The sequence below is a fragment of the Nilaparvata lugens genome, chromosome X (genome assembly GCF_014356525.2).
Source record: "Nilaparvata lugens isolate BPH chromosome X, ASM1435652v1, whole genome shotgun sequence".
Taxonomy (NCBI): Eukaryota; Metazoa; Arthropoda; class Insecta; order Hemiptera; family Delphacidae; genus Nilaparvata; species Nilaparvata lugens.
The window spans coordinates 102,461,222-102,484,803 of NC_052518.1; the positions used below are offsets into that span (position 1 = coordinate 102,461,222).

Below are 23,582 nucleotides of genomic sequence, written 5' to 3' on the forward strand. Positions count from 1 at the left end.
GACAACATGTTTCGGCTGTATGATGCCATTATCAAGTGATTGAAACATAAATAAAATGACATTAAATAAATATTCTATTGCAAGCTTCTTATTTTTGATCATATGTTTGTACATTCATATGATTTTATAAACTAGGACTGAAAAAGTCATCATTATCTCTTTATTTTACTTTATTCGTATGCAATCTCAATAATAACCATTCTTGGTAATCAATGAATAATCAAAATAAATTCACAATATACGGTTAATAAAATTAGTAGAATTGATGGTGATGTTGTGAAATCTCTCCATAATAAGAAAACAAAGATATTGTCAAATTTCACTAAAAATTTATTAAACTTTAAAACAGAACCATGGTTCACGTAGTTAACCACGCATCATCAGCTGTACTGAGGAAATAGTACATTCCTCAGTACAGCTGATGATGCGTTGGTTAACTACGTGAAACCATGGTTCTGTTTTAAAGTTTTTAATAAATTTTTAGTGAAATTTGACAATATCTTTGTTTTCTTATAATACGGTTAATATTTTATTCATTTGCCATAAATTCCATCCTCCTAATTAAGGATCGTTATTTGATTCTGATGAATTCAATTTATTTTTCAGATGTTTTAAATGATCAAATAATTTTTAATTTTCACAGTACCAGGATTGAAGGAAAATAAAGTGCTCTTTTACCGAATCGAAGGAAAAACAGTAACTGGACTTCCTCAAATCAGAGATCAGTTTTCCGGCTTCGAGTACAATGGAACCCTTCTTATCGAAACTCACGCTTCAAATATACTCCTACTGCAGGTTTTTTTTTTCTTTGTTATTGTAAAAGGTGCTCCAGAGAAACTTACTTATTTGAAAAAAATCCCACGCGGTGAATTGGTCGTGTAGAGGGGCAGGAGGGGTCGTCGCATCTGGAGGAGGAATTTCTCAAATTTATCCTCCCCCAAGTAAGTAGCCATCATGCTCAGGTCTAGAGAGCAGCGGGCCTTCGCAGTAGAGAGTTTCTTTTCTAATGGTCGATCACTGTTGTTGCAAAGAAAAGTGTCTTCCGCGCTTGATTTGAAATTCCTCCTCACAGCCTCACTGGCCGTAATTAGATTCTGTCGTGGATTAACTCATTTCGGGAGTGTGAAAGTGTCGCTAAACCCAGAAATGGACTTCAACGAACCATCAGAACTCCAGAAAATATCGAAAGAGTGAGGCAGTCAGATGTGCGTTCTTCCCGGCGTTCAGCTCGCGAACACGCAGCTGCTATGGCAATTTATGACTCCATTGTTCGACTAATTTTCCATGAACACCTTCACTTCATCCCTATAAATTGGTTGTTGTTCAAGAATTGACTGACGCGATTTTGTTGCCCGTCAAAATACATGTGGTATGCTGATTGACAACCTGCCTGTAGACGCGGTCATTTTTTTCAGTGAAAAAGTTCATGCGTTTTTTTTCGTGGGGTTATTTGAAATTCCTGGTTTATGTCGATCGACCACGGACCATAGCACACCTCAAGAACAGCATTTGCGACGCCATTGCCAACATACCGATTGATATACTGCAACAAGTTGATACAAATTTAAAAATTCGACTTCATCATGTATGCGCAATGGGTCGCCCGCCATTGATCTGATGTCATTTCAAGAATACATGAAAAATAAATGAAATGACATTAAATAAATACTATTGCAAGCTTCGCATTTTTGATCATATGTTAGTACATTCATATGATTTTATAAACTAGAACTGAAAAAAGACAATTCATTATTATCTCTTTATTTTACTCTATTCGTATGCAATCTCAATAATAACCATTCTTGGTAATCAATGAATAATCAAAATAAATTCACAATATACGGTTAATATTTTATTCATTTGCCATAAATTCCATCCTCTTAATTAAGGATCGTTATTTGATTGAATGATTAATTATCTGATGATTTGATTAATGATTGAATTATCTGATGAATTCAATTTATTTTTCAGATGTTTTAAATGATCAAATAATTTTTAATTTTCACAGTACCAGGATTGAAGGAAAATAAAGTGCTCTTTTACCGTATCGAAGGAAAAACAGTAACTGGACTTCCTCAAATCAGAGATCAGTTTTCCGGCTTCGAGTACAATGGAACCCTTCTTATCGAAACTCACGCTTCAAATATACTCTTACTGCAGGTTTGTTTTTTCTTTGTTATTGTAAAAGGTGCTCCAGAGAAACTTACTTATTTGAAAAAAATCCCACGCGGTGAATTGGTCGTGTAGAGGGGCAGGAGGGGTCGTCGCATCTGGAGGAGGAATTTCTCAAATTTATCCTCCCCCAAGTAAGTAGCCATCATGCTCAGGTCTAGAGAGCAGCGGGCCTTCGCAGTAGAGAGCTTCTTTTCTAATGGTCGATCACTGTTGTTGCAAAGAAAAGTGTCTTCCGCGCTCGATTTGAAATTCCGCCTCACTGGCCGTAATTAGATTCTGTCGTGGATTAACTCATTTCGGGAGTGTGAAAGTGTCACTAATCCCAGAAATGGACTTCAACGAACCATCAGAACTCCAGAAAATATAGAAAGAGTGAGGCAGTCAGATGTGCGTTCTTCCCGGCGTTCGGCTCGCGAACACGCAGCTGCTATGCCAATTTCTGACTCCATTGTTCGACTAATTTTCCATGAAGACCTTCAACTTCATCCCTATAAATTGGCTGTTGTTCAAGAATTGACTGAACGCGATTTTGTTGCCCGTCAAAATACATGTGGTATGCTGATTGACAACCTGCCTGTAGACGCGGTCATTTTTTTCAGTGACAAAGCTCATGCGATTTTTTGGATGGGGTTATTAGAAATCCCTGGTTTATGTCGATCGACCACGGACCATAGCACACCTCAAGAACAACATTCGCGACGCCATTGTTAACATACCAATTGATATACTGCAACGAGTGGATACAAATTTCAAAAGTTGACTTCATCAGTGTATGCGCAATGGGGTTCGCCATTGATCTGATTTCATTTTCAAGAATGCATGAAAAATAATTGGGATAGTGTATTCTCATATAAAAAAAAGATTAAGACAATATCTAAAGCACTTTTTTATTGACTTTCCAAATAAGTAAGTTTCTCTGGCGCACTTTGTATTTGAGATTCAAATATTTCATTTTATTCTATTTCTTAGATCTGTTGGCTATATTTCTTGGTTTTTCCAATTTTTCTTATTGGACTCACTTTCCTTTATAGGGCTACTAAAATTATTGAAACACAAAAGTTTTCAAGTGCCCTTTTTTATTTTAACAAATTACAGCTCGAAAATTGTTCTGAGTTGAAACTAATTGTGATTTGTTGAAATAAAAAAGGGTATTGATATCTTTTATTGTGTTCCATATTGGACTCTATATTTCTAAATTCCTCATCAGGCGTTTTGAATGCTTAATGTATTTTAAGAGTATCATGCTATGTATCTGAATTTTACCTATAAATGATATTTATTGTAAAATAAAATCCTCTCTCTGAATAAAATAAAATGCTCTCCCTGACCGGGAGAGGAAAACTGAGGATACTCCTTGTGCTATTTCTCTCCTGAATTTAGATAACATTTTAGAAGTTCGAAATAGGGTTGTGATTCCACTTTTTTGAAATTTAGTCCATTTTGAAATTTTTGTCATTTTGAAATTTTTGGCATGAAATTTTTGAAATTTTTGCACTTTTTTGAAATTTAGTCCATTTTTACTCAGAAGCAACAAAATGGGTGAATAAATCACTTTAAAATTTCATGCAGCAATTTTATTAATTGATGTAGGATATCTTATATTTCAAAACAAGACTCTCCTAACTTACTTTATAAACTTCTGTTTATTTTCGTTTTACAACTTACTTTTTCGCACATCATTATTATTTGAGCACATTTCAATGATTGAATGTTTATTTTTTGGTGAGTTTGTTACTTTAATTAATAATATTTTAAACACATGTTAAGATCATGTTTTGGATGGTAACTTTGAAAATGAATTAAATTGATTATCTATTTCCAGCTTGATGTCTGTTGTACTGATTCCTGTGTGTGGTTCTTGTTTTCACTTGAAATCTTTTTTCCAGTTCATTGACATGAAATACGATATCATGAATGGAGACTTGCCGAATGGTTGGTGGTCTGACAGCTCTGCGTCTACATATAACGAGACCAAGCCTCTTCCTCTGACCAAGTCAGCGTTTGTTCTTCAACTGGAGAATCATTTTGTAAGCATATTCTTCAGTTTAACAGATCAATTTGACTTTTTGTTTCAGTAAATTAAGTAAGTAATCTCGTATGGCTTTTGTTGGTGGGGAGTACCTTGCGGGAAGGTCCTACCTCGCCTGAATATGCAATTTAAGTCGTGAATGGACCTTACGACTATCATACTTCACGGGAGTGATCTGGTCTAAAACTTTTGGTGATGTGCGGGCTTGAACCCATATTCAAATTCAAATCAATATCAATTTATTCTTTAAAATGCACTATACAATAGAATTCAATAGTATTACTATTACAAGAATACCCCTACAAGACTATACGTCTGTGTGTAGGGGTGAGTTCCAGGTTACCTACTGGATCTACATCTATTGCGTTTTATCATAGAGAAACGATAGCATGAGTAGATATCCCATGGTATAGGGCGTTTATGTCGCAACTTTTACTGTTATCCCAAGCCGATAGTTCACATAGTTCTATGTTAGCCGATAGCCGATAGTTCAAAAATGATATCAGTACAATATACTTATATTTATTTTTTGTAAAGCTTTTTTGTATTTTGTTTTTGGCTAATAAATTCATTCATTCATTCAAATAGTGCCGATTTTTTACATAATAAGGGGGAAAGAGTATTAAGATTCTCACTAATAAAATATACTGTATTTTATACCACTCTTTAATACATTCTCATCTGGCATACGGACTTGCTATCTATGGAAGTACAACCAAGTGTAACCTTGATAAGATACTATTACAACAAAAAAGAGCTCTCAGAATAATAATGAAGTTAAAAAGATTAGACTCAGTAAAACTCGTTTTTCCACAGTTTGGAATCTTAACAATCTATGGGCAATATATTTTTAAAAAATGCTCGTCAACAGGATCAAGAAACGAAACACATGGCTACAACACCAGATTTGGAAGGATCGAGGAGAGGCATAGATTGGATTTCTTTAAGAAAAAAACACTTTTTATGGGGAGAAAATTTTTCAATATACTTCCTAGAGAGTTGAAAGAAAATAGAGGAGGTTGAATACCTACAAAAAAATTAAAGAATATTTGGTGGGACTATCTCTATACTCTTTGCAGGAGTATGTCAATTTGACTGTAAGATTTTAGAATCTTGTTTTTTTTATCAGAATTTTTGACTTCTGTATGTGTAAAGGATGATTTTGTGACGATATTAATAATTCTTTTTGTAATTTGACACTGTTCAGATGTATTTTGTGCATTTTGATGAATAAAGAAATTTTCAATTCAATTCAAAATTAAGGAATAAAAGAATTCCGGGAAATAAAAAGATTAATTGAATGCAAGTATACTGACCGAAGCAGACTTTCTGTCATTTGCCAGCCCATACAGTACAGCCACCTCTCAATCCTTCGTTTGTATACAGTAACACTGCATTCCTCCATATACCTTATATCAAAAGGTAAGTTCCTGTGTACCATTTGGGCTAGGTAAAAAGGTGTTCTCAACTCAAGCGGGATCTCTAGGCTGCTACAGAAGCACTCTATCTTTACCCCACTTTAGTGAGGTCCACGTTATAATGGCGGTTTAAACCTGCTCGTTAGTCTATGGAATAATTACAATTAAACTTGAATTAAAAAAAAAACACTTTTGGAGTGAAATGCACTTAATTTTGTAGTGACGATCGTTTCGACCTGTTGTTCGTCATCATCACAATTTTTTTTAAATTCAAGTTTAATTTTAACAGTGAAAAAGTATGGATATGCAACAGAGTAATTACAATTGTTATATAAATAATATGATCACCATTAATTCGTTATATAATAATTTTTATTACTTGCAGGTTAAAAAAGTCGTAGTACCACGTGATCTGAAGGACTGGGAATTGAACTTCATAAAAGGTTTCTTAAAATCATTCTTCCCAAACTTCGACAGCTTTAAAATCAACAAAAAAGATAAGAGCAACTATTCATCCAAGTCGAAATCTCGCCCGGATTTGGAGGACTCTTTCACAGTGATGCAGGTACTAGAATATTTGTTAGATTTATCTAGGATGTTCACTTATTAATCAACTTTTCTCTCAAATTAAGTAATAACGCATATTTATTACAAGAAACAAATATTGAATAACAACATCATACAGTAAAGCTCTTCCATTTTCTATAATTCTTTGAAACGATCTAAATTTTTACGATTCTATCAATTATTGTTTGTCAATTGATTGTATAAGCATTAGTGTAAAAATAAGCTCTTTGAAAAATGATTCTAAATTTTGAATAGTGGCAAAAATAATATTTTCAAGTACAGTATCACAATAGTGGAATGAAAAAACAGGCACTAGCCGAAAACTTCTAATTTAGTATAAGAATCAAGATCATTAGAAAATCATCATGACCATAATTATTATCTTGATAATTATCATCATGATCATAATCATGAAATCATCAAATACTTCAAGGTGGCGTGTATATAGAATGATTATCGTGTAAAGACCAAGCTCGTGATCAAGATGATTATGATAAAATGATTATGATCTAGAAAACTTCAGTTGAAGCACTAACAAAACATTTTTCCCTCATAAATCAGTTGACAAATTATAACGTGAAAGCTATTGTCAAGTAGAGTAAAATCAAATGATTATAAACCTTATTAAAATGATTATAACAAACTAAAATCTATAAACAACTAAGTGAAAATCAATTGAAATAACACAGTTTATTTTGTCACATCCACTAGACATTAATACAGAACTGCAATTTCGTGTTGTGTCCAGGAAGTGAGCATGTGCATTTGCGCATCCCTAAAGCTGTGTTGGTTTCAACACGAAACTATTAATGTCTAATAAATTTGGATGTTGAATGAAAAAGACTAAGCAACAGATTTTATTAAAATAAATTTAAATTAATAAATTTATTATCATGGCGATTCTATTGATTAAGCCACCATTTTGTCACACCGTTGAGTGGGAGGAGACTGTCTAGCTAGGCCAATGGCAGGCGTTCATGCCCTCGACCAATAGCAGTACTCGCTTACTAGTATAAATTCTGCTGCTCTTGTATTTAGTTTTAATTTATCAGAGATTGACAATGGTGTAATAACCGAAACCGGTCTTTCTAATTATCAATAAATCATTGGTTTTTTGACAATTTCTTAGTCTTTTTCATTCAATATGAATAATTACCACAATATCAACTTCTCAACTACACAAAAAAAAAATGGATGTGACAAAATAAAACTGTGTTTTTCAATTATGGAAAAATTCCAAGATATCAATTTTCATTCAACATAAATTTTATATTGATAATGAATTGATTATAAACCTCAATGAAATAACTAAAAATACTGAGTATTTCAAAATACTGTTTTTTCTAATTTGGTTCATATACAAGTGCGGTCTTTATTAAACCCAGTTGTAATTATACTTTTTAAGAAAATGAAATTAAACAAAAAATAAACAGCTTTCCTGGGTCGTATTGCATGAGAAAATACAAACTGATGATATGAGTAGGCAGCTGGTTATTGAAGTGTCCTGCAGTATGGCATCAAAGCCTGGGGTGGAGCTTTGAACGCGCATTTGAATAAATTATACGTTGTTCAAAAATATCTCAATAAAGCCATATTGGGTAAACCAAGGCGTTATCCTAGCAATGCCCTTTTCTATGAGTTTGGTGTACTCACAATAAAACTGTTGTACATTAAAAATATTATTCTTTATATGAATAGATATAAAGATAACTTCCAACTACGAAGAACACACTACGGTTTAAGAGAAACATCCATAACGTTTTCAGCTGCTAGATCTAGACTGTTGGTTTGCGATAGACAACTCAGTTTCATAGCCAATAGATTGGTTAACTACATTCCAACTGAATCCATTCAAAGTAGAATAACAAAAAAGTTGATCAAAGAAATTGATGAATGGATAATATCCAATTCGTCAGTATTAAATATTTTCTAGGTGTGCATCAGTCTTTAACTTCTACCGTAATAGTATATTTCGCACCTAGGGCCGAAAATGAGACTTTTCTGGCTCGAAATCGGTTTTCAAGTTTTCAAGCTCTCAAGAAAAGATTGAGAGCCGGAAAAACATTTTTGCCCATGGTGAGAACGTTATTTTTCGCCACACAGAAAAATAAACAATATATATATGAAAATAATTTATTGTCTATTATAAGCACTTCCGAAAGCAAAAGTGGAAGGTCATAGCTCTAGCAAATCTGAGGTAATCTGAATATCAGGAAATTGTCCAAGTATTTTTATTTTTTATTCTGATTTGTCTAAATAACCTAAAAGATTATGTTCAATTATGTAAGAGGTTGAGTTTAAACTTTTTATTCTTCCAAATGACAATAAGATGATATTATTATAAATGTTTTAATTATTGAATGATAAACACAAATAATGAAAATTTTTTGATCAGCTGTTTTAGCACACTTGAAATTTGGCCAATCTGAATGTCAATGGAAGTTTAGGTTAGAAGTTCTATCCTACTCTGAAAATCGAATTATTTGAATAGTTTATAATAATATATATATACATCTTATCTGTATTTTATTCATCCAAATAAAATGATAGTATATTATTGCAGAATACTTTATTGAATTCTAGAAGCATAAAATGATTCCGTTTATCCACCATGTTCCGTGATAAACGCAGTACTAGGAGGTTTGAGGTTAGATTCTATTATACTCTGAAAATTGAATTTGAATAGTTTATAATATCTCATTTGTATTTCATTCATCCAAATAAAATGATAGTATCTTATTGCAAAATACTTTATTCAATTCTAGAAGCATAAACTGATTCCGTTTCATAAACTATTTTGTAAACACATTCACATCAAATCAGAATCAGCTGACTTCAAGGTTATTTTACAGCCCTAGGGCCGTAAAACTTTTACCGGCCTGGTCAGAAAACAATCACTTTCGGCCTCCATATGACGCACGTAAAACAGCTCATTACATCCAAGTGGGGCGAAAATGAATTTCCGAATCTACCGTAAATGAGTCTCCGAATCCATATTCCCTTCCTTCACGTGTTCCGTTATGCATGGCACGTTACCCTCAGTAAATTATATTATCATATTCTCCATTGTCAATCAATAATCATTTCATCAATGCATTGTCGTCGTTTTTTTCCATTTCATTCCTCTTCATTTTTTGGTCATTCCATCTCATTATTTCCATTTTTTGAGCATTCCTTTCCATTATCTTCATTGACCTTTATCATCATTACAAATTATAAAATACTCCTATTATTAAGATGCACTAGATAAGTTTATTTGCAACTTACCTGCGCTCAGGCTTATGCCTTAGCAGGGTTTTTTCCTGTATTGTATTAAGTGTATTATTCTGCCCTACTAAGCAAAAAAACAGTAACTGAACTCAGGGCGATTCTGAGATATTAGTGGTTTAGTGTTTAGTCCATAACCAACAACTAAATGAACATTTTATGATGATTTCTTTTTCTATTTCTCATATATTTGATGCAGAGAATTCAAATATTATCTTCTTTCAAACCTAAAACTCATATTTCATTTAAATACTTGCAGTTACTGTTCTCTATGATACAGAATTTGAAGAGAAAAAACTTCAAAGATCAAAGTTTTAGCAGTAGTTATTGTGACATATGTCCTTAATATCTAGGAAAGTATCACAGATACGGTTTTTTAACTTCGATTTTTGAATTCCTCATGTCTGAAACATTAAAATCAATCCTAACCTGAAATTCCATATTTTTGTCAGTTACTGTCTTTATGCTTAGGAGGGCAGTATTTTGTATACAATATTGCATAATAGTATGTTATTATTCAATTGTATTTTTGTCTTAAAAATGGAAAATAAATTTGATTTGAAGTAGAAAATTACTATAATATTAGCATTTACATTCTCATGCAACAGAGCCCTGGATTTTTTTTTCTACAGTTACCTTGAAAAGTGGCCATCCCTGCAGTGATTACAGAACGCAAAGAATCACTTTTCCGCTCTAGTGCGGGAACAAATTTTTGTGCACTCCAGATTTGCAACGTGGCAACGCAAAATAGTTAGTAGGTTATATGGAGCAACAGTGCAGCAAAATCAAAATGAAGTTGGTAACTGTGACTGTGGTATAGTGTTGTGGTGCACGTTATAATAATAACGATGGACAGCGACAGGTACCACATTCAGCACACAGCCGCCCCTTCATTCATTTACTACTACATTATTCAATTTGACAATAAATTAAGTTTTTTATTAATAATAAAATTACACAGAAAAACATTTGATGGATTTCAGGGGATTTTACCCATAATTACCCACTTTTCATATTCAATGGTAACTGTAGGAAAAATTTAATGTGAAATATGTGCGCAAAGTTCATTTGCTGCACTCAAGAAACCATCATTCCGCACTCGCCTACGGCTCGTGCGTAAACGTTTCTTTCGGTGCAGCAAACTGTCACTTTGCGCAATAGTTACACAAATAACTATTACACACGTTTAGACGAGGGCGGAATGGTTTCTTGAGTGCAGCAGAGGAACTTTGCGCACGTATTTCACATTAAAATTTTTCCTACAGTTACCATTGAATATGAAAAGTGGGTAATTATGGGTAAAATTCCCTGAAATCCATCAAATGTTTTTCTGTGTAATTTTATTATTCATAAAAGCCTTAATTTATTCAAAATTGAATAATAATAATTGAAATATAATGATTAGTAATTCAATTGAAAATTTATCTGACTGCTTGAAGGGGGTTTATCTTATGTAAGCATTGAAATGACAATAATCATGGCACATAATGGCAAGGCAACGCTGTTCTCCACTGCCATAATAACGTGGGCCTCACTATGAGTATTACCAACTTTATTTTGATTTTCCTGCACTGGTGCTCCATATAACCTACTAACTATTTTGCGTTGTCATGCTGCAAATCTGGAGTACGCAAAGTACTCACTTTGCGCACTAGTGCGGAAAAGTGATTCTTTGCGGCGTGTAATCAGTGCACAAATGGTCACTTTTCAAGGTATCTGTAGGAAAACGTTTCTTTCGGTGCAGCAAACTGTCACTTTGCGCACTAGTTGCACAAATAACTATTCTAAGATAAGTCAGCTGGCTGTCTAATATTGATAGAAGTGAATTTGGAACACTTTTCTCACTGATTGTACTCCTTTTTTCAGGAAACGGTAGTTGGAAAGTGTGAGGTGCAGTATGAAGTTTTCCGCTCACCCCGTAACGGAGAAGGATGGCCCCAGTCTTCCAATGACAACATGAAGAGCACGGTTTGTGGAAGTAATGACGATCTTTTTGAAATAGTTCGCACACACAACTACAGTAATTGCGAATATACCGCTGAGACCCGCTTCGCTCTACCTCGGTACACGGCAGCTGATTGCCCCCCTGGAGATAGCAAATGCGACGATGTATTGAATGTAAGTATAGCGGAGAATATTTATTTCAATTTTTATTTCAATTTTCAATTTATTATTAAAAACACACATAACATGACAAAACACAATTACAAAGAATTTGAAACAAATAAAACACAATAAAATGTTACAAATATAAAAACCATGGGCTTTGTGGTTGGGTGTGTTGGAGAAGAGAAAAAAAAGAGAGGAAGATAACTAGCCAACTATGGTTTCCCATGTAATAAGCAGGCAAAGAACAGAAGAGAAGAAATGAGGGAAAAAGGTAAGGGAGAAATGGGGGGAAGGAAGAAAACAGAGGAATAGGTACTCAAAATAAAGGTAAGCGAGTCCACTGAAAAATGAAAAAACAATGCTGGAGCAGAAATCTTGAGTCATATATCTAAATGGAAGAAGAAATTACTGTATGTCCAGTTTTTTATATCCAGTTTAATTTTTCCGCTGATCTTATTGTCCATGAGAAAGTGATTTGGAATGAGGTTTATTATTTTAGTACCTATGTAAATTAACTGCCTCCTTATACATTCAATATTAGTGTTATAGGTTACATATTTGTTAGCAGTGGCCCTTAGATTATAATAATTAAGAGTAGAGTTTATTGTGAGAGGAAAATCGGATCTATATTTTATTAAGTACTCAATTACGGTTTTTATGTATAATTGACGTATAGTCATGACCTCAAAATCACTAAAAACCATATCCGTTGGATAGAGCCTGGGTTTGCTTAATATAGTTTTAATTATCAGTTTTTGTGCTACAAATAATTCAGCAATATGACAGTTGAAACAGCTCCCCAAACAACTATGCCATACTGCAGAATTGACTTGACTAGAGCATGATACATCATTTTCAGGTGGTTCTTATTAAGAATTCTGTTAACTTGGTAAAATTTAAAAGATAGATATCTAATTTTTCTACATATGTATTTAATATGAACATCCCATTTAAGGTTTTCATCAATTATGATTCCCAAGTACTTAGTATTATTGACTTTTTTAATGGTGGGACAATCACAATTACCCAAGTTTAAATTGCACTGAGAATGGAGTCTCAAATCTTGATTCTCGTTGGGCTGTCCTACTCTATTTGCAGAGAAAGTTATGTAATTCGTTTTTTCAATATTTAAACTCAAGGTATTCTTATCTAACCACTTCTTGATTAAAAGCATATTATTTTCAGCTATGGTATGAACTTCATTCCATGAATTACCGTGAAAAATAGCTGCAGTATCATCTGCAAAGGATATCACAGTTGAGTTTAGAAGTCTTAATATGTAAGCAAGTTGCGCCTTCACCAAATATGTAAGGGTGGGAAAATGAAAAACAAGAAAGATCGTACAGGTTTTTTGATATTAAAAACAAATCAATAAATTATTTATTACGAAATTAGAATTAGAATTTATTAAGAAATAATAATCAGATGAATATTTCAGGGGCTACTCGCTTTGCTCATCTGTGGTCGCTCAGTTTATGATAATAAAACAATAAAAAAAATTACTATTTAGAATTATAGATCTGAAAAATAAAAAAAAATGTACAATTAACTATGATCTTACTTTACCTTAACAAAAGGTCCCTTGGCCTGCTCTTCAAGGTCCAGTTAAAACACTCCTGAATTTAAAATAAAAAAATATAAAAAAAACTCTGCCAGTTGATTGAATCAAAAACACCAGCTTTCCTACAAGATTCAAATCCTGAAAATACAATTATGTAGGTTTCAACTGCCCGGACTGCGACAGCCTATAATTGAATTCTCAAGACAGAATCCTTCAGGTAACCAATGCCTTAACTCAACAATTCACTTCACAAACGGTTCAAGGAATACGGGCCTCGAAAGAAAATTCAAAATCTATTTATGTGAAAAACACATGCAGCCTTGATTCACAGACCAAAAGTCAACTCACTCTTGTTTGTATAGCTTGGAGCTAAAAACCATAATATTGCCTTCACGAAACGTGATAAAACACACGTTTCATCTTTGTACATTGGAGATCTTCTCGCTTTATCAATTATATTTAATAATTAAATCCGCGACCAGATTTCCAATTCACAAAATAATATTTCAAAAATTGAATAGGTTTTGATGTCATGTATGACAAATTTAATCCCAAAAATCGTATGTTCTAATTATAAAGTTGCATTACATAATGGGCCATTTGAATAAAGTTGAGCATTTGCTTATACTTCTAAAATATGGAGCATATGGAGATATGGAGTAATGTTTTTGGGGGAAAAAGTATAGAGAATAATGGAATATTCATAATGCAGAAGAAAGCCATTAGGATAATTTATAAGATTAATACAATGTGTTCTTGCATACCTTATTTTAAAGAAAAGAGATTGCTGACGGCTCCTGCTTGGATATTAAGAATATTTAATTACATGTATACATAGTATTTTAAAAAAAACTGTATTTTGACGTAGCCTATTACAATTAAGTTTGTTTAACGGCAATAAAAATATTCTTATTCTTATTCTATTCTTTACTCTTTATTAAATTATTCTTTATTAATTCATAAAAAAGTACATCAACAAAATGATAGGGAGATAAAAAATAAGATAACCTTGTGCTATTTGTCTCCCAAATTTATATAAGGTTACACATAGTCCAAAATAGGTTGTTAAGTCTTGTAGTTGTTCACTTCACAAAATTTTCAGTCTTTAATTATTTTCACAATGTAGATTTTTAAATTTAGATGTTTCAAAATCAAACATAGGAAAATATTCCTATTAAATAGGAAATTATTCCACATTTTAATGATACAATATTCACATTTTAATGAAATAATTTTGAAGGACCAAAAATCAAACTTAATTTTTTTTTATATATATATTAGATTTAGCAATCTTCGTTTTCAAAAATAGACGTATGTATGAGGATAACCAGGTGAGTCATCCCAATAATACAAGATTTAGAGGTTTTGTTTACCCACATTACAGACTTAGCCTGCTGGAGAGTGGCCCATTTCATATGGGAATAAAAATATTCAATTCAATCCCATCTCACATAAGAGAAATATTGATGGCTTGAAGGAGTTCAAAAAAACACTCAGGGATTTCCTTATTGTATTGTGTCCGTAAGGGTTAGCAGACTTCCTTGCTGAATAATATTTGATTGATGTATGTTATGTGGGATCTGTTGTGTTGAAATATGAGGGATGGTAGATATTAGGATAAACTTTGACGTGTCATATACTGCGGGATCGTTGCTCCCTTAATGCAGTTCAATAATTGTGACGAACAAGAAAAGTAAAGTAAAGTAAAGTATGCTTCATTTTTTATGAATAAACGTGAGCAAAACCTTTTGCTCATGCTCATCAAAAAAATAGTTTGAGCATTTGCTCAAAAGTAAAGCCTATGCTCAAAATAGTATGAATAAACTAGAACAATTGCTCAACTTTTGAAGCAAATGCTTCAAAAAAGGTGAGTCTAGTCTAGAGCAGCTTTTCACCTTTTGCTCATAGTTAAATGGCTCAACTAATTCGTGTGAGGAAGAGGAAACTATACCAGATACGATCACAACCAATAGTTGAGAACTATTTTTAGATTCAACCATGATATATATGACCATTATTCCTACAAAAGAATAAATACGAAAGATACCTATCGGATGGAGTTCCAATGGGGCAGAGCCCCAGTTGTCATGTTACTTATATTCTTCCTGTCATCACATAATAGGAAATTAAGAGTGCAGATGATCATTTTTTTTTTTTTTTTAAGATTACGTCCTAAAGACTCCAGTCATGGAGTATAAGACAAGTCATGTTATTACATAATAATTCTAACACTAAGTAGTTCAACCTAGTTTAGGTTTGATAGGAATTCTTGTACACTATAAAAAGCTCTATCAAACTAAATATTTTTTAATTTGTTTTTTGAAAATCTTCAAATCATCATTACTTTTCAAGATTTGAGGTAGCTTGTTATAAAATTTCCTACCAATATAATCTGGTTTTTGTTCAAATAACCTACTATTGTGACCCATTATATGATAATCTGCTCTGTTTCGCGTATTATACTCATGAACATCTGAATTCTGGATCACACCACTCGTTTTCACATGCATTACCACTTCATATACATACAAAGATGGCACAGTTAATAGACCAAGCTTTTTAAATAAAGGCCTACAAGAGTCTAACCTATTCACTTTCTCTATACATCTGAGTGCCTTCTTTTGAATCTTAAACACCCTGTCCATATTTTGTTGAGATGAATTACCCCATACTAAAATAGCATACCTAATATGAGATAGTATAAGTCCATGGTAAGCAGTTAACAGTAGTTTTTTATCATTCAGCCTAGCAAGCTGCCGCAGGACAAATACCCCAGATGATATCTTATTACATATCCTCTCAATGTAAGGATGCCATGTTAATTTCCTGTCCAATAAAATTCCCAAGAATGCTACTTTCTCTTCTTGGTCTAATTCATTTTCCTCTACAAACACATTTATTTCTCTATCCTCTACTGAATTATATTTACTTTTGAATTGTAGGAATTGACATTTCTTACTATTTATTGTTAATTGCCTTTGCTTCAAGAATTGGACAATTGACTGTACTCCAGTAAAAGCATTTATTTCTAGACTATCTAATAAATAATTGTTAAAGATAAGCGATGTGTCATCAGCAAACAACAGAGCTCTGTGATCTTTTAACTCTTTTGGTAATTGGTTCACATACAACAGAAACAGTAAGGGACCCAGAATTGAGCCTTGAGGTACTCCAGCCTGGACCTCCAGTTTTTGAGATTTAATTTTTACTATTTCATTCCCATCCACCTTGGTAAGCTCAACACACTGGTTTCTACCTATAAGATATGATTCAAACCATTTTAGTTCTATACCATTCACACCTACAGTTTTTAGTATTTCCAATAATATTCTATGGTTCACACAATCAAAAGCTTTGGATAAATCAAGAAATATTGCGGCTGCCTTCTCACCTGAATCTATTATATCTATTAGTCTTTCAACAAGGGATACTATTGCAGTCTTAGTAGATTTCCCTTTCTGGAACCCATGCTGTTCATCACATATGAAATTAATTTCTTCCAGGTGCATCAATAGCCTATTTAAAACTACTCTTTCAAAAATTTTACTTATTACATTTAGAATACTAATGGGTCTATAATTTTCAACTCTTTCAGAATCACCGCTCTTGAAAATTGGCAAAAATTTTCCTTGTTTCAGATCATCAGGGAAAATACCCTGCTCTAGTGAAGTATTAAGGAGATGCAATAAAGGGTCCAGTAATTCATTTTCACATTCTTTTAAAATTTTGCTTGAGACCCCATCCAATCCTAATGTTTTTTTGTTATTCAAATTTTTTATTATTCTTGACAACTCATCTCTTGATAATGGATGAAATTTAAATACCTTTTCAATTGGCTCAGCATTTAATGTAGTTGTATTATAAGTATTAATGTTCAGTGACTTTTGGAGATTATATGCAACCTGTTGATAATACTTATTGAAAAAGTTACAAATGTCTATACTATCATCCAAATAATTTCCATGTTCATCGATTATCCTAGGGACATTAGTAACTGTATCTTTTTGAGCTGCTCTCCTATTTCTATTAATTACCTCCCAAACAGCAGAGTTAAAATTGGTACTAGTTGTTAATATTTCAGCTGTTTTCTTACACTTAGCTTTCCTCACTTCTTTTGCATAGTTTTTCTTTAGACATTTGTATTTGACTTCACTCGGAACATCCCTCACTAATTTAAATTCCTCATAAGCTTCCCTAACAATATTTCTTTGAGTAAGAATATCTTCAGTTATCCATTCATCTACTTTGTTTAATTTACTTTTTACTTTGACTTTTTTTATTGGACAGCATACACTAATGTGAAATCTTAGAGTATCAATGAATTGCTTATATTTGTAATTTAGGTTACAACTGTTATAAACACTACTCCAATTTTCTTGAAGCAGTTCCTGCTTCAAACAATTTGTATTTCCTAGCTCATATTGCTGAATTTCTTTCACAAAAGTTTTTTTTCTGCTTGGATTCTGGCCCTGCAACTTAACATCTAAAATTTGATAGTTATGATCTGATAGATCTGAGCTACCTAACCTGACATTACAACCTTCTATATTTGTGAGGATATTATCAATAATTGTCTGTGAAGTTCGAGTTACTCTTGTATATTCGTGGACCTTAATTTCTAAATTATTCATATTAATAATATCTCTGATATCCTCTGTCATTTTATCCTGCCTGGCAAAATCGGTATTGAAATCTCCTACTACTATAACATTTGTGAAACGAGCGGTTGTAATTTCCAAAAGTGTATGGAGCAGCTCACAAAATTTTTGCCAGTCTCCATTTGGTGACCTATAGATACCTAACACTGCTACCTCAAATCGATCATCAATTTTTAACCTTAGTCCCGTCACCTCTAAATCCATCTCAACAGAAAATCTCTTAACAAAATCCAGTTCATAAGTTTGGGTATGTTTAGCATTGCTAGTGAATATACATACACCACCACTTCTATGAGCTATTCTACAAAATTCTGATCTCAGTGAATAGCCTGGAATCCTAACTTGATTTATTTCCTTTATTTTCAAGCCATGCTCTGTGAAAATAACAATGTCAGGATCCTCCTGTTTAAGAAATACTTCTAATCTGTCAATTTTGTTGCGAAGATACTGAATATTTTGATGATAAATACTAAAAACCTTACCATCTTGTGCTACTCTATCTCTAGCATTTGTAGCTATTTCCCTTTCCTGTTTTGAGCCAATTTACTAAAAAATCGTTATTTGTTTTTTTGACTGTTTTTAAACCAGAGGATTGCAAACGGCTTTCAATCAGCTCTGCCAATCTATTACAAAAGATTACTTGCCAGATCGATTTAGATGCAACCCATGATTAGTGAAGTTATGTCTTTTCAGCCTTTCATTTAGAAAACAAATTCCCAGTTGTTTAGAATTCTTATTTTTTAGGCTGTTGATTGTATTATGGATTGATTTGTTTGTCGAGTTGATTGCTTCATTTAATTCTGGCCTATCAAACCTATTAGGAATAGTACTTATTATTAAGTTTGTTTTTTTGCTGAGTGGCACAATTTCCTTGATTTTTTCCGTTACTTGAGGAAGATGATTCAAGTTAGGTTCATTTATATTATTTGAGCCACCCAGTACAATTAGATAGTCATTTTCATCAAAGTCTTTAGTTTGTTCCCTAGCTGACTCTACAACTGCATTAATTGATGCACTTGGCTTGAAAAAACATTGGACATCAAATTTATTTTTCAATCTTTTATCAAGGAGATCACTGCAATCACGTCCATGACTGGACGTCAGTAGCAGAACTCTCCCTTTCCTATCTTTATTTCCCTCAGCTATATTTTTGGTTGCTGTCTTCAAAACCTCACTGTACGTTTTATTTCGACCATTTTCAGAGCATTTCCCATCATTTAGGTTAGATTCTATTTTTTTTGCATTTGGACGGAGGTTCTAACATACATTTAGTATTATCAAATTTTGATTTTAGTTTCTTTATTTCCTCCGACATTAGACTACATTGATTTTTAGATTTAGTATTTCTTTTTTATGGTCTTCTATATAAGAAGGATATTGATATTTTAAGAATATGCTAAAGATTATAATAGATATGACATTTTTTACGCTATTATTTTAAAATTCAGAACTCAATTCATAGATAGAGATCAGAGCAGACAACCAAGCACAAGCGGTGTGTACACTTGCATATTTAGCGCTTACGTGAGTAGCACATTCTAACCTTTCACTATTAAAACCAAGTAAGACGAATCAGCTGATAAACAATATTTAAAATACGTGAGCATTTGCTCTGGAGTTCAGGAGCATAAGGTTAGAGTATAAGGTAAAGCTTATTCGTATAAAAATGAGCAAATGCGTATGCTTCACTACCTAATGTACATGAGCAAAACCTTATGCTCCATGCTCATGCTTATGAGCATATGCTCAGTTTTTATTCATATGGCCCATTATATTTTTAAAGATACAACATAACAAACCCATTGTATGGGTCGCCGCCAACCTGTCTCCCCGACAACTAAGCTTCTAGCAATTTTGATCACAGGCGTCAGCCAATCCCCTGGCAAAATATACCATTGCCGTCAACTAGTCTCCCCGACAGCTGATCCCCTACTGGAACGAAGGAGCTTAGTTGTCGGCGACTACCAAGCTCCTCACACGCTCACTACAACCAAGCTCCCCGCCAGCTGATCCCCTGCTGGATATGAGGGGCTGCTTGTCGTGATCGTACTCGACAACTAAGCTCCTTGCACGCTGACGTCAACGAGTCTCCCCGACAGCCAATCCCCTACTGGTTAAGAGGGGATTAAGTGGTTTAACCAGATTACTGGTTAAGCTCCCCGTCAGCCAAGCTCCTCTCTCAGGACGCCGTCAACCAATCCCCTCCAAAGTGGTTTTTAAAGGAGCTTAGCTGTCGGGGAGCTTGGTTGGCGCATTCCCTATCGTATGATTTGTAAATTGAAAGTAAAAACTTTCATTTTCAAGAAATAAGATGATATTGCATAAGATGATATTCTTAAATAAGAAATTCCATTATTTATTATTATTAAATCCTGAATAATAATCTAATTAACATATCCTTTCTTAGAGTATGCATTTTGCATTGTAAATCTTTTATTTTTTGGTTTTATCTCTGTATGCCTTTTATTTTTCATAATGTAATTACTTCATCCTTGTTTTCATGTGATGGGCTACCGTAGCAGAAAAAAATGTATTTTCTTTTAAGTTATAATTTATTATGCCAAGTTTATTTATAGAGCGGAGCAGCCTACTCCTCTGAGTATTTTTAGTTGTTTATTAGGAGTAGTACACCCCAATCGGGCTTATGCCTAGGGGTGTCCACTTTTATTTCACATTTTTTATATCTTTCTTTTTTATTCTGTATTATGTTTGTTTGTGAAACAGACTTCAGCGGGCCATTCACTATCCGATGGTTTACCTTGAGGTCCATCAATTCGACGTCGGAACGTGAATGGGGTTGTTGGGGCGGGCGAATGCTATCGGAAGTCTGGTGAACTGTTCAACTGACCTCCTAGATCTCACTGTTCTCACCTCTGGACTTAATGTTTTGAGTCTCACCTCCAGACAATTTTTTTCTCCTTCAATTTAATTTTTCACATTACTATTGTTTACATGAAGCTATTGTGCATTTTTTCAACTATCTTTATAGTGTTCAAGAAGAATGACCCAATTTTAAGCATTTATATTCATTTAAAAAAATGAGCATTTTAAAAAGATGCATTTCTCAACTCTTTGCTTAGACGCTTATATCTTGAGAACAATGCGCTAAACCAACATGACTAACCAATCAAAAATAAAGCTTGATAAATTTTGTACCATTTTTGATCAGTGGAGTTTTGTGATATTTCCAACAGTTCTCGAGATATTCGCTCTTGAAATCGTTGAAAAAACAGGATAGTAATGTCCGTAAGAGACGCATTGTTTTTGAGATATATTCGAAAAACCAAAAAATGGTACCTTCGAACCAACCCCACCTCCTTACCAATTTCACATCAAATTACTCAGAGAAGTATCAAGTTTATGATAATGTATTATAAGTGTTCTATGTGCCCTCCTTTTGAGGCTCGGACGACATCTTGACGGTAGCCAAATTCATCCCAGACTGTTCGCAAAATGTCTTTTCGGTCTGTAGCTACTGCATCAGTTATCCTGGATTTTAGCTCCTCAATATCAAGTGCTAAGGGAGGAACATAAACACGATCTTTAACGTTGTTCCTCCCTTAGCACTAGATATTGAGGAGCTAAAAACCAGGATAACTGATGCAGTAGCTACAGTCCGAGAAGACAGACATCTTGCAAACAGCCTAGGATGAATTTTGCTACCGTCAAGATGTCGTCCGAGCCCTCAAAAGAAGGGCACATAGAACACTTATATACATCATCATAAACTTGATACTTCTTTGAGTAATTTGATGTAGAATTGATTTGTGTGCACCATTTTTTTAAAATAAATATAACTGTTTAAAATTGGGTCATTCTTTTATAAACACCCGGTATTTTGTAATGCTGTTTTTGTGCAATAGGTCTGTATATAGACATGACACTGCAAATAATAAAATCAATCACGTTTTTTTTCAGAGGGCTTCAGTTAGTCGCATCCGAGGCTGTTCAAGTTCTAGGGGGTCCCTAATTCTGGACTCTGTCACTAGTTCTTCAGTGAGTGCTAACCTTCAACTCCATGCTGAAAGTAAGGCGATCGTTTCTTCAAAATTGAATGCAACTCTAATCAATTCTACAGCTCTCCCTCCCGGTGATCCATCCAATAGAATTGGCTTATTACCAAAAGACCCAATGCATATTGGAGACTTCTTCTACACATATTCACACTCTGTCAAGGTACGATTTATGTTCATTTACCCCCTTTAATCATACATTTATTTACTTCCTTATTTAATTATTATTAAACGAAAATCCCAATTAAATTCTTTGAATCACCCCGAAGATTTCTACTTCTGCAAATATTGACAACGGGGTAAACAGCTAGATGGAAATTCGATGAGCGCTACTATACAAAAATTATTTTCTGGTCCGAGAATCGAACCCAGTACCTCCTAGGAGGTACTGGGTTTGATTCCCGGGCTGACAAATAGTTTTTGTATAGTAGCGCTCATCGAATTTCCATCTAGTTGTTTACCCTGTTGTCAATATTTGCAGTAGCAGAAGTCTTCGGGGTGATTTACAACATTGGGATTTTCGTTTAATATAATTATTCATTAATTAGCATTGGAACAAATGCAACTTTCAATTTATTTTCATCTATAGACTTCCTTATTTACTTATCTACGTGTATTTCAATAGGAAAGAAAAAAAATTGAGCTCAATTGATAAAACACTATAGTGAGGTCCACGTTATAATAGCAATGGAGAAATATAGGAGAACAACCTTGCCGATTCTCTGCTTTGCCACTGCCTTCTATAGAGGATAGCTGATACCGGTGTATCTGAAGTTATATCAACTGTTCATTCTTGTTTGAAATAATCAATTATGTTTTATTCCCCAAGAAAATATATATTTCAATAATTAAATAATAAATTTTCATAATTGTGATCCTATATTTTTTTATTGATTATATTAATTTATAAATTGTAGGAAACAGTCTGTCAACGTTGCAGAGCTAGAAAGATATCTGCTTTGTCGAATGTTAGACAAGGGTAGCAACACAAATGTAAATCAAATACTGTCATTATAACGTGGACCCCACTATAATAATCAGTGTGATGCAAAAATATTATTCTTGAATTAAGAAAGAATTTAGAAAAGGATAGCTATATCTGCTTTGTCGAATGATAGACAAGGGTAGCAACACAAATGTAAATCAAATACTGTCATAACGTATACCTCATTAAAATAATCAGTGTGATGCAAAAATATTATTCAATATTATCAAGAATAGCTATTTTTTCAACCCTCCACTCATATACGTTTTCTTAATAGAATTATTAAATTCCACCTTCATTAAATAGATATTGAAATATTGATTGTGGAAATATGAAAAGAACAATCAAGTCGAATAAATGAAATAGGAATCCTCATTATTTAAATAAATCTCGAAACAGATTTTGACAAATTTTCATATGATCAACACCCTGGTAGGTTTCCATTTATTTTGGAATTTAAAAAAATGTGGCCAACAACAAACATGTTTTAGTGTGCTTTGGAAAGAAATATCGGTTCCTTTTAGAATTCTAATAAAATGAATCTATATAAAAAAACTCATCTACTTGATAAAATAACCGAACCTTCTATCACTTTGAAGCTCTGTATTTATTTTCCTTTAATACATTACAACTCATTAGAACATTTTGATTTCTTTAAATAATTTTGAATACTTTTTAAATTGTATTTCGATGATTCAGCATACTTCTCATTTCGTTTTAATCTCAAAGTCCAAATCCATTATTTTGATGAAAATTTGCACTAGAATTGTTCGATTTGCTGTGAACGATTCAGGAATACG

General features: G+C 33.2%; 1 protein-coding gene across 1 annotated transcript in view; it reads left to right on the top strand.

Annotated features, from left to right (window-relative positions):
* The first annotated feature begins 2,003 nt into the window (after positions 1 to 2,003).
* Positions 2,004 to 23,582, top strand: part of LOC111043778 — a 71,976-nt gene continuing 50,397 nt past the window's right edge. The window contains exons 1-5 of the mRNA XM_039442873.1: positions 2,004 to 2,160; positions 4,062 to 4,202; positions 6,008 to 6,187; positions 11,323 to 11,574; positions 21,703 to 21,960. Of these exons, the coding sequence (XP_039298807.1) occupies positions 4,071 to 4,202; positions 6,008 to 6,187; positions 11,323 to 11,574; positions 21,703 to 21,960 (822 nt within the window). The 5' untranslated portion in view covers positions 2,004 to 2,160; positions 4,062 to 4,070. The remainder of the gene's footprint in view (positions 2,161 to 4,061; positions 4,203 to 6,007; positions 6,188 to 11,322; positions 11,575 to 21,702; positions 21,961 to 23,582) is intronic.